General features: G+C 42.6%; 1 protein-coding gene across 2 annotated transcripts in view; it reads right to left on the reverse strand.

Moving 5' to 3' along the window:
- RMDN2 (regulator of microtubule dynamics 2) overlaps positions 1-9,059 on the reverse strand; it is a 47,883-nt gene extending 38,824 nt beyond the window's left edge. Inside the window, exons 1-2 of one of the 2 annotated variants that reach the window (XM_050710068.1) lie at positions 8,983-9,059; positions 7,828-8,291 (exon numbers count right to left, since the gene is read on the reverse strand). In XM_050710068.1, the coding sequence (XP_050566025.1) occupies positions 7,828-8,279 (452 nt within the window). In that variant the 5' untranslated portion in view covers positions 8,280-8,291; positions 8,983-9,059. Of the gene's footprint in view, positions 1-7,827; positions 8,292-8,733; positions 8,798-8,982 lie in introns of those variants that run through there. The other variant, XM_035563190.2, reaches the window with a different exon arrangement.
- Between the last annotated feature and the right edge of the window lie 2,951 nt (positions 9,060-12,010).

Genomic DNA, 12,010 nt, shown 5'->3' on the forward strand with positions numbered 1-12,010 from the left:
GGAGTATTGGTTGATAGGCAGCTGAATATGAGCCAGCAGTGTGCTCAGGTGGCCAAGAAGGCCAACAGCATCCTGGCTTGTATAAGAAGCAGTGTGGCCAGCAGGGCTAGGGAGGTGACTGTCCCCCTGTACTCGGCTCTGGTGAGGCCGCACCTCCACTACTGTGTTCAGTTTTGGGCCCCTCGCTACAAGAAGGACATGGAGGTGCTCGAGAGAGTCCAGAGAAGGGCAACAAAGCTGGTGAGGGGTCTGGAGAACAAGTCTTACGAGGAGCGGCTGAGGGAACCGGGGTTGTTTAGCCTGGAGAAGAGGAGGCTCAGGGGAGACCTCATCGCTCTCTACAGGTACCTTAAAGGAGGCTGTAGAGAGGTGGGGGTTGGTCTATTCTCCCACGTGCCTGGTGACAGGATGAGGGGGAATGGGCTCAAGTTGCGCCAGGGGAGGTTTAGGTTGGATATTAGGAAGAACTTCTTTACTGAAAGGGTTGTTAGGCATTGGAATGGGCTGCCCAGGGAAGTGGTTGAGTCGCCATCCCTGGAGGTCTTTAGAAGACGTTTAGATGTAGTCCTTAGTGATATGGTTTAGTGGAGGTCTTGTTAGTGTTAGGACAGAGGTTGGACTAGATGATCTTGGAGGTCTCTTCCAACCTAGACGATTCTGTGATTCTGTAACACTTCAAATCATTAGTGTGTATTATGACATGCTTTGCAACCCCGAATAGGCCTCTTGAACTCTTGGCCCCAGTTTCTGTATTTTTTCAAATGAGAATGAGCTTACTAACCAAACCAGAAGTGCGATAAGAATCACTTACACAACGTTCTGTTAAACACTTGAAAGATCTAAATATAAGTGATAATATCATTGTTATCAATTTGTTTACCTAGCTTTTGTACATTCTGAAGGTCAGAATATCTGAAACTGGGAAAGAGCTTATATTAATTCATTATGCTCAGCGCAGAAGTACTCAGCACAAGGCAGGCAAGGACAAAGAAATGTTTACAAAAGCCATAAATACCACACAGAGATAAGTAGGTGGCCTTACTGTCCGAAGTGCCGAGCACATATTAGAGCCCTCCAATTTCGCATAAGAACAGCTGAACAGCATTTACTTTTAAAAAGTAACCATTTGCTTATGTCCTAATATGGGCAGAAAAGCCTAATCTTTTGCATCTAACTTTTGATAATCTTGTTCTAATGAAAAATAATAATTTAGAAGTATTAGCTGCTAAGTTCAGAGATTTTTAAATGGTAACTACTAGCAGAAAATGCTTGCAACACGCTATATACATTAAGCAACTGAATAATCTGACTAGAGCGGGACAGCCAAAATATATAAAAACCGTTTTTTGCATATATATAACCAGTACAGAATGTTAGCAATATGAATGAAGGTTAATAATTATGGCTTTTTAAATCTTCTATTTAACAAGTTGCTTTAGGAAGTGACCAGACCTAAAACATCAGCAGATCCACTTGCAGCTTGTAAATGACCATTTACAACTACTTACGAAGTCACAGAACTGCAAGATGTGGCATGATGATTTCTCTGCCAAATTAACAAAGTACTATGGGAAAGAGGAGTCTACTAAAAAATATATTTAAAATGTACATACATGTTCAAACAAATAAACCAAAAAAAAAACAACACAACATAGATTTTGCTTTATAGATTTTTGCATAGATTTTTGCTTTATATAACACCAAATCTTGATAATGCTGAAGTTGATAATAAAACCTATATTACATCCTCAGAGTCTGTATTCATAAGTCAGTGAACATTTATTTTGCTTTTCTGAAACATCTTTAAAACCAGAGCATATTGTTCTTCCATAGTTATATTGAAGCGAATGCAGAATCCCATCATATTCAAGGTGAGTTCGTAGGAGCATGAACTAAGGAGCTAACCATGGAAGAATGAGGTCCTCAGATCAGACCATACTGCAACAACCCTTCTCATTCCACCTCTCCTAGAGAAACATGACCTCTGGGCCATGGCTGTGCTGAGAAACAGCAGAGGGAACAATTTCAATTCTCTTGCTCATTTGCACGTTTCAATGGTGGCAAACCAATACCTATCAAACAAGCTGTGGGGAATGAAAAACACAACAGTAAATATATATTTTTTTTCAGTGTAAGACAGTGCCAGTAATTTCTAGGAACTACAACAGACTGTACTACCCTGTGCCTGCTCACATCAGACACTGAGCTACGCTAAGGCACTGGAGCTTCTATGTTGCAGTTCTAAGCAACATTCATTTCCATTTGCAAATGAAAGAATCAAAACGTTTAAAATCCTCTCTAAGCTTGGTTTGAAGTAAACAGAGTTTTTTCAAGAGAAGGACAGAAATTAATTGTCCTGATACCAAAATGTTCAAGGGAGTGTAAACAACACCAAGTGGTTAAGCTTGGGCATGCTAGTTACCACCTGAGATGCATCAGCATTCCTCTAAGTTTCTCCCTTAATTGCTAAGAAAAATAAAAACAGTGCTTTCAGAGAGCCCTTCCTTCCTCGTCTCTACTCCTACAGTTCCAGAGCTGACATTGCTGCCTCCTGGCATTTCTTCTAGGGAGACCAAAAAGGTGACAGACCTGGCCTCTGTGACTTACTCGTGATGAGTTCCCACCTCACTAGTCAGGCAACCCAGGCAAACTTCCACATTGCTCAGGAGTCACGGGGGTAAAATAACAGCAAGGTAATTTAATCAAGTATCAAACATTAAATACCACTTCAACCATTTTGGCAAATGAGGCATAAAGGACTTTTTTTTGTTTTCTTTCTGATGACATTAATTTTCTTACTAGCTGTCTGTTCATTCCATATCGTGGTTGAAACTTTTTAAGCATGAAAACATGTTAAGAAGGCAACACAGACTTTTAAAAAATAAATAGCTAGGATTTTTCCTAACAATGAGGTAAGCTGTACTTTACCAATTTGAACTGAAGCAAGTTTTATTTCAAGACAGGAAGACTTTCCAGCTACTTATAGACAAAATAAGAGCATAACAGACACTATCGATATAAAACTACAATCCAAAGAGCTTGATAACTGATTTCAACAAACCTGCTAGCAGGCTTACACATCTGCTCATTATAGAATTGCAAGCTACATGTTACAAAGAGCTATAACTTATATATATATATAATATATATGTAATTTATATATATATATATATATATCAGTACTAAACCGAAGCAAAGTGAAGCATTTCAACACAGTCCAAAAACTGCTAGTCTAACGGATGATGGAAGTAATCCAAAATGGAAATCAACAAAAAAAAGGATGAAGAGTCATTACGTAAAACATTTGTAAAGCAAGACATAATAACACTGATATCTGCTATTTCACCTGGTGTTTTCCTGCAAGAAGTTTAATCAGATGATAAATAGAAAATGTTTGAATGTGATTGGATCAAGAGCAGCCCTGAAGAGAAGGACCTGGGCGTGATGGTTGGTGAGAAACTCAACATGATCTGGCAAGGTGCGCTTGCAGCCCAGAAAGCCAACCTTACCCTGGGCTGCATCACCAGCAGAGTAGCCAGCAGGGCAATGGAGGGGATTTGTGAGACCCCACCTGGAGTACTGCATTCCGCTCTGGGGCCCCAGCACAAGAAGGGCATGGACCTATTAGAACAAGTCCAGAGGAAACACCTCTCCTGCGAGGACAGGCTGAGGGAGTTGGGGTTGTTCAGCCCTGAGAAGAGAAAGCTCTGGGGAGACCTTACAGCAGCCTTCCAGTACCTAAAGGGGGCCTACAGGGAGTGTTGTGATAGGACAAGGGGGAACGGCTTTAAACTAAAAGAAGGTAGGTTTAAACTGGATATAAGCAAGAAATCCTTCACTATGAGGGTGGTGAGGCCCTGGCACAGGTTGCCCAGAGAAGCTGTGGATGCCCCATCCCTGGAGGTGTTCAAGGCCAGGCTGGATGGGGCTTTGGGCAGCCTGGTCTGGTGGGAGGTGTCCCTGCCCGTGGCAGGGAGTTGGAACCAGGTGGTCTTTAAGGGCCCTTCCAACCCAAACCATTCTACGATTCCACGGTTGTACGATCTTGAAGGTCTTTTCCAACCTAGATGATTCTATGAAAAGTGAATATTTATATGTGACAAACCAATACCTGAGAAATTCAAAGAACTTGAAAACTGTCTATACTCAGTGTGAACTGTTTTCACCTTTATTACAATAGATTTTATTTAAAAGAGAAAACAGTGATAAGAACATGAGGAGCAATGATCAACCAACAGGACTCGGATCACAAAGAACTGTTCAAAGTCCAAAGAACAAATGGAAACCATGCTAGTGACTCACCACACTGTGGTTAAGCTGTTCCAAAATCCAGACACGTAGTACTGCATTAAAAACAAAAGCAAACAAAAAACCATAACAAACAAACACAAAAAACAACTGAGCTACCTGGTATAAAACACTGCTGGGGTGTAAACTTGCTCTGCTGGCTCAAAAACTGTTGGACTGCCTTTTAACTGGCAGGCACGGGGCCTAACCAGGTATTGGCCATTCACAACACTCCAACTTTGAGACAGATCAAACATCATCTGTTGTTTTCCCGGTGACTTAAAAGATCGTAAGCTGACACAAACACTGTCTCATCCGCTCCAGCTAATTCAGTAGAAACGTGATTATATGTCACAGACTGATCTGGATCAGATTGGCATGGATGACCCAGTAGAGCAGACACATCCAACAGTAATGATAAACAGCCTTTGAGGAAAAGTTTGCCAAACCAGAGTCAGGTCAGCCGAAGATTGCACTGAAAACAAATGGGCAGCAAAAATAAATGAAGAAATGGTAAGCAAATAAGTTCTTAGAAGCAGGGAAGGGAAATGTTAAGAAAAAATTATAAATAAAACATCAGAAGGAAAACTATTTACTGCTGTGAACCTTTCTGGTGACTGATGCCAAAAGCATTTTGAAAAGCCTGGGTGAAGCAAAGCCTTGCTGAAGACTGAGGCCAAACATGACACTGATGTCAATGGTTCATCACTGCTGCACCAGGGAGGAAGCGGCTTTAAAATGACAAGTAGGGCAGAATTAGGTGAAACTCTGCAAGCCAGGTGATCATCGAGACACCATTTATTCTATCCGTAAATGAATGTGTGATTGTTACACATCCTCAAATCTTAAAGACTGAGTAAACAATGGAAGTGAATGATGGAAACCAGAACTCTTCAGCATTCAGTCAGTGTCACATGCATCCAGCATACCTTCCTACAAGATAGCTTTTATTACATAAAGCTATATCTAAATTTATTTTTAAAAGGGGAAGGAGGGATATTTTTCCACTTAGAATTCTCACATAACTTTTGAAAGGCAAAATACAAAGCTTCTCTCTCCAAGGTGTTAAATATCAACAGTGGCATTGGGAATATGACCAAAACAGATCAAAGCAGTGAGGGCCATAACAAGGACTGCCAGAATCAAATAGTTTATAAAAAAAAAAAAAAAAAGGTAGTATTAAAAGCTGGGAGAATTCTGCAAATCTGGAACTGATGTAGTCATTCAGCACAAGCGCATAAGACTCTTCTGATTACTTCATCTGCCAATTCCCAGCATCTATCCGTGTGTCATTTAAAACCAGAATTGCTTAACACAAATACAATCCTGTCTTCTGGATCATGAAAATATTGCTGGGGCAGTGAAACACGTTGCAGGTACTTTACCTCAGATAGAGTACAAAAACTGAAAAAACAAAGTTTAAAAGTTTAATCTGTAACAAAGAACAAAATTACTTCTCTCATTCACAAGCCAGTAAACTGATTGCATTACCATGTTTGGATTCACCACTGAACAGTAAAAGCAGGGCACATGGTGTTTATACTTAGAACACATGAATTTGTGACGCGTGTTAACCAGAAAAAAAAATGAGTTGCTATAGCCTCTCACAGAATAAGCACAACTGCCACTGACGTTACATATGACCTCAAAAAAAACTATATAAAACTTAACTGTACGCACACTAGGCACTAGGCTTAATAATCTACGTCCATTTAGAAGATGAAGAAAAAATACAAAAAGAAAATTACATAAATGAAATAAAACTATCTTAAAAAGAGAAGATATGCAAAACAAACAAATCAAGTACAATGCATTATGGAAAAAACGCACGCAAAAAAAACTCTTTTCAAAGGAGATTAAAAAATAGCATTGATAAAGCACATGGCATTAGTCACTTGGGTATCTATAACCTTGAATTATCGTCCTTCCTTCCAACTCTACGCAAATATTCGTCAGAGAAGGCCTCTCTTAAGGACACATTCAAAGCTCTTGCACACTATAATCACTTGTGTCGGATCATCTCATCAGTTTCTTCATCACAGAGAAGAACCTGAACAGACAAGTTTCCTTGGTTAGTTCTCAAACAACAGTGCATCTCTCCTGATGAGAAAAGGTGGCGATCCCAATTGCTAAGCATGGGATAACAACTATTCTGTGTTTGGGAACCTGATTATTTGTAAACCCATGCTTTAGCCTTACCTACATCTCCAAATATTTTATGTTCAGTACAAAGGCCTCTGCAAACCTATCCCCAAAAAAATGAAATACTTTGAGGAACTATAGAACTGAAACATTTATATACCACATGAAGGGGAAATGTTTCTGATGACCGTTGCCAGTACTGAATATTTAAAGCAAAGAAAAAAAATGAAGAACTAATTTGTAATATAATTGCGGAATCTCAAAATATGGTCTCAAAAGACTCACAAAGCATGGGAGCTGGGATATAACACAAGAAATTCGGCCCACAGGAACTTAAAATGAATATGGAGAAACTCTTCAAAAGTAGAATTTCATTAATTATTATGTGCAGTATTCTGTTCTCTTCAGAATATTATAGTTAATTAAAGCCTCCTTAAAGAAAAGAAAAAAGTGACTTAAAATGGACAATTTACATTCTAGTGTAGGCAGCATTATGTCTGTATACCACATTGAGGAGGTGGTACCAAAAAAACCACATTTGCTATAAACACGCCCTGATTAAATTGCATGCAAGTATCTAATCTGATTATATCAAAAGAAAGATGTAATTACAAGAAAGTAATGTCATCACCATTTTCACATTACTACTGAAGGGTGTATTAGGCAACATATGAAAATAGAAAAATATAGTCCCTCTCCTGAACTCCTGGTACATCTCATCCTTCAGCATGTTCCTCTACTGAAGCCCCAATAACCACAATGGGACTAAACGCCATGATCAAAACCAGGAACTTTATACCTTAGTCAGTACCTGAAATCCCTCATGCTTAATTTTAAGCCAGCAGGAAACATACACAATAGCAAATGTAAATAAACAAACTGCCATTTGTACATGCTTTGCATTCAGACATAACTTCCATAGCGTGTAATACCTTTTCGCAGAACACTGTAATAACTCATCTTTAAGGCCCAAAGGAAACAATTATCATGAAAAGCACAAGAGCACTCCTACAGTTTGAACAAGTTCTGTCAGAGACTTCAGGCAAGACTACTGTCTTACTGAAAGCACTCTTAAAAATCACAGCATTATCATGAACTCTGCCTCTCATTACATAGCTTTGTAGCAATACTGCATCAGATGGTTGCCCAACACACTAGTAGAAATCTGTAATGTGCTTCATATTAAACCATCTTCACATGTAGTGCAGACTTACAGATGGTCATCCAGAGTTCTCTCTGATTTAAAAACAACTAATCTGATTTTTTTTCCTGATTAGAGAGGAATTTAAAATATACTTAAAACTTTTAAAGGGCTACTGTTTATAATACAAAGTTTCACATACATATTGATGCAATTTGCAATGCGTATGTAGCATAAACAAAATATTATCGACTCACCCTCCTTCACTTTCTGCCTCTTCAGAGCTGGTAGTTTCTTTTGCAGGAGTTGTCTCAGCTTTTCTCCGCCTTGCTGCTCTGTGTGATGGGCTAACTCTCTGAGCATCTCCCTTCCCTTGGAGCTCGTCTCGAACAAGCTCTTCAAGCTTTGGAATAGCTTCTTTCAGAAATTTCACCTCTCTCTTCAGTTCATCCACACTTATTAGCAAGTCATTCAATTTTTCTAGTATCTGCAGTTGCCTCCTGTGTAAAGCCATTACCGCCCCTTGCTCGTTATGAGTTTCATGTTGCATGCCTACAGAATTAAGCTTGTTACCTACATTTGCAAAGTCAGGTATACGCACAGCTGCGCCAGGTTTTCGGACCTTGCGGTACCAAATCACGACCAGGCTTATTCCAGCAGTCCCTGCCATTATGCCCAGTATTAGTCCTTTATTTTCAAAGCGAGACATTTCTGCGCCCTCCTAAAATTGGGAGACAACAGTAACAGAGTTAAAGACACACTCCCCCTCTACCCGAACGACTGACTTTGCTTTTAAATCGCAAAAGCTTAAGGCTAGGATAACCGGTGCGTGCTGCAGATAGGAAGCCACAGTGCAACTCCAGCAGATTCTGCAATAACAGCAAAACCGAGACAGCAGTGGCTTGCTTGGCTGGAGGGGGGGCAGCAGGGGAGCACGCTGCCCTATCCGCACAGCACCGCAGCCTTCACTTCTGACCTTCCAGCTGCTTTAGCTGATATTTTTCTTTTTTTAAACGCCCAAACCTGCTGTCCTCGGCTTGCCGCAGCGCCCGGCTGTCAGGCCGCAGCCCAGCAGGGGGGGACCCACCGCTGCCCCGGAGCCCCGCGGCCGCCTCCCCACAGGGCGCCCACCCCGGGCCCGCCGCCGCCGCCCCGCTACCTACCGGGCCCGGCCCGGGGCCCGCCGCCACTCCCGGCCCCGCCGCGGCGCAGGGGGCGGCGAGACCCGGATCCAGGGGGCCGGGCCTGCGAGGCAGCGGCCGGCCGGGCCTCCGGGACACGGCTGCCGGGGCCCGCCCTGCGGCAGCCCCGGGGCTGGAGGCGGCGCTCCGGCCTGTCCGGGTCCGGCTGCGGGTGCGGGTCCGGCCCGGGGGTCCCGCTGTGAGGGGGCCTCGGCTCCCCGAGAGCCGCACCTGCCGCAGACGGTGCGCGGCTTGGCCGTTCAGGGGCGAGTTTTCCTGTTTATGGCTCTGCCTTCGGGCTGCTGGCTGCTCGTTTCTGCTAGCTTCACCTTTGCTGCTACTTGTAGGAGTCAGAGGGTGTGTGTACGTTGCATCGGAGGAGGCCTGGTGCTGCAAAATCACCGAGAAGCCCTGACCGGCTGCCAGGCACGGCACAAAAGCTTAATAGTACCTCAGCCATCTGACAGCCCAAAGCTGACCCTGTTTCTCCAAAGTCTCTTGCAGTCTGCCCAAAGTCAAAGAGGAACTTGAGTCTGACAGGTTGTGGGGTGCATTGCTCCTACATTGATCTGGATAGGCTGGAGCGATGGGCTGAGGTCAACTGTATGAAGTTCAACAAGGCCAAGTGCCGGGTCCTGCACCTGGGGCGCAACAACCCCAAGCAGGGCTACAGGCTGGGAGATGAGTGGCTGGAAAGCTGCCTGGCCGAGAAGGACCTGGGAGTATTGGTTGATAGGCAGCTGAATATGAGCCAGCAGTGTGCTCAGGTGGCCAAGAAGGCCAACAGCATCCTGGCCTGTATAAGAAGCAGTGTGGCCAGCAGGTCTAGGGAAGTGATTGTGCCCCTGTACTCGGCTCTGGTGAGGCCGCACCTCCACTACTGTGTTCAGTTTTGGGCCCCTCGCTACAGGAAGGACATGGACGTGCTCGAGCGAGTCCAGAGAAGGGCGACCAAGCTGGTGAGGAGTCTGGAGAACAAGTCTTATGAGGAGCGGCTGAGGGAGCTGGGCTTGTTCAGCCTGGAGAAGAGGAGGCTCAGGGGCGACCTTATCGCTCTCTACAGTTACCTTAAAGGAGGCTGTAGAGAGGTGGGGGTTGGTCTGTTCTCCCACGTGCCTGGTGACAGGACGAGGGGGAATGGGCTCAAGTTGCGACAGGGGAGTTTTAGGTTGGATGTTAGGAAGTACTTCTTTACCGAAAGGGTTATTAAGCATTGGAACGGGCTGCCCAGGGAGGTGGTGGAGTCACCATCCCTGGAGATCTTTAAAAGACGTTTAGATGTAGAGCTTAGCGATATGGTTTAGTGGAGTAGTTAGTGTTAGGTCGGAGGTTGGACTCGATGATCTTGAGGTCTCTTCCAACCTAGAAATCTGTGTCTGTGTGTCTGTGTCTGTGTCTACAGCCCCAAACGTGTATCCGTGGCACAAGACCATTCTTTCTCCCTGATGGCAGTATTTCCTCCTGTTTCTGGCTTAGGAAAAAGGACCACCAGAGACAACCTGCTGTGCCTGGTCATCATCCTGAAGGCTCCTGGCGGGTGCCCATGCACAACATGCCCTGCCAGAATTGTGAAACAAACTCATGTTCTTCTGCGTGAGGGCCCACACAAAAGAAATTTAAGGAAATTATTACGACTGCAGGACAAAAGAGATTGCTCTTCAACAGTTGGAGCTTTCCCCAGCCATATCACTCAGAAACAAAGAAATGCAAGTAGTTCTTAAAAATAATAATAATAAAAAATTAATACCATAATACCTTCATAAAAGTGAAGGTAATACCATAATACCTTCAAAAAAGTTCATAAAACAAACTACTGTTAAAAAAAAAAGGTACCTTAAACAGGTACCAAGAACATAAATTGTGTTCCCAAACAGAATTTCAGTCTTAATACAAATTAGCAAATGTAAATCTATCTTTTAGTCTAATAGTCTAATATCTCTTTATCTTTAAACAAAGATTTCCTTTATAATAACAGTAACTGCTAACTAATTCTCCATTAAGAACCTGAAGATGAAAGGAGCCTAAATTACAACCTGAGAGGAAGGTTAGTCTATTAAGATAGAAAAATTAATCCTGTTTCAATATTCTACATTTCTCCGAGATACAAAAAAAAAAAAAAAAAAAAGTATGGCCTGTTCTTATGTTCACAATCTGAAATTTGTAAGCCCTTCAATTTTATAGAAACTTTACTAAAATAATTTCCAAAGAATAATTTTTACTATAGTAGAAATAGTTATTTTAAATTACATAATCCATTAGTGTTTAAAAACGAAACTGGATTACATGAACCCTCATGCTGATCACATTTCAAATGTTTAGGAGTGGCAATAAATTTTTGTTGGATAACCTTTATTTGTATTTTCTCTTTTCAACACCATTTGCCAAAAATCTTTCTATAAGCCAAATAAAACAGGAAAGGTTATTAAAAAGATAATTAATCTGAGGACAAACACCCTGAAACAGGCCTGCAGCCTTAGACTAGGCGACTTGCTTTCAGATATAATGGTCTGTGAGAACTGCTTTCTAAATCTGCCATTAGTTTCTCTGGGTACATTGCAACTCTGAAAATCAGGTCACAGGTCTGGATCCAAACTCCTAACTTGCTTTGCACCTGCAGCCACCTTACCCAGGCATTGCAATGCAGAAGTGTAGAAGTCACTGCGTGCATGTCACCTGCCAGAGGACAACAGCTCCCTGTGCTGGGACCTAAACACTGATTTACCTAGATTTGGCACATTAAAATGGCCTAAATCTGATAACTATTCTAAGCAAACTGAAAGGAACTGTTTTTAGAAAAGTGCTGTTCTGCATGTGGATTTTTTTTCTAGTTCCAACCAGACTTTGTACCTGAAGTCCTAATAAACGTCCAAGTCCAGACCACCATCTCTTAGAAAACGTCAGGCCCATTGCTAGACAGTGTACTTTTAGCTTTACTTCCTAAGGAGACAGAGCTTATGCTCCCAGCTTGTCAGTGCACTGTCCTTCTGTCCCCTAATACCATGAAACTTACTTCACCCAGTAGTTCCTGAATCTGTAAATTAACTTAAGCCAATTTTGACAGAACAAGAAAGAAGTCAATATACTGAATTTCCAGCAAGTTTCATGATGGTCAGCAGCTCTGATGTGATGAGACCCTGTTAACATCCTGCCTTCCTCCCCACCTGCCCCAGGCAGATGTTGCCAGATGAGCTCAGCACACCTGAGCTGCACCGCAGACACCTGCCTGCTCACAGCACTGTTCGTGTAAAACCAGGCCATG

Source organism: Cygnus atratus, chromosome 3 (genome assembly GCF_013377495.2).
Source record: "Cygnus atratus isolate AKBS03 ecotype Queensland, Australia chromosome 3, CAtr_DNAZoo_HiC_assembly, whole genome shotgun sequence".
Taxonomy (NCBI): domain Eukaryota; kingdom Metazoa; phylum Chordata; class Aves; order Anseriformes; family Anatidae; genus Cygnus; species Cygnus atratus.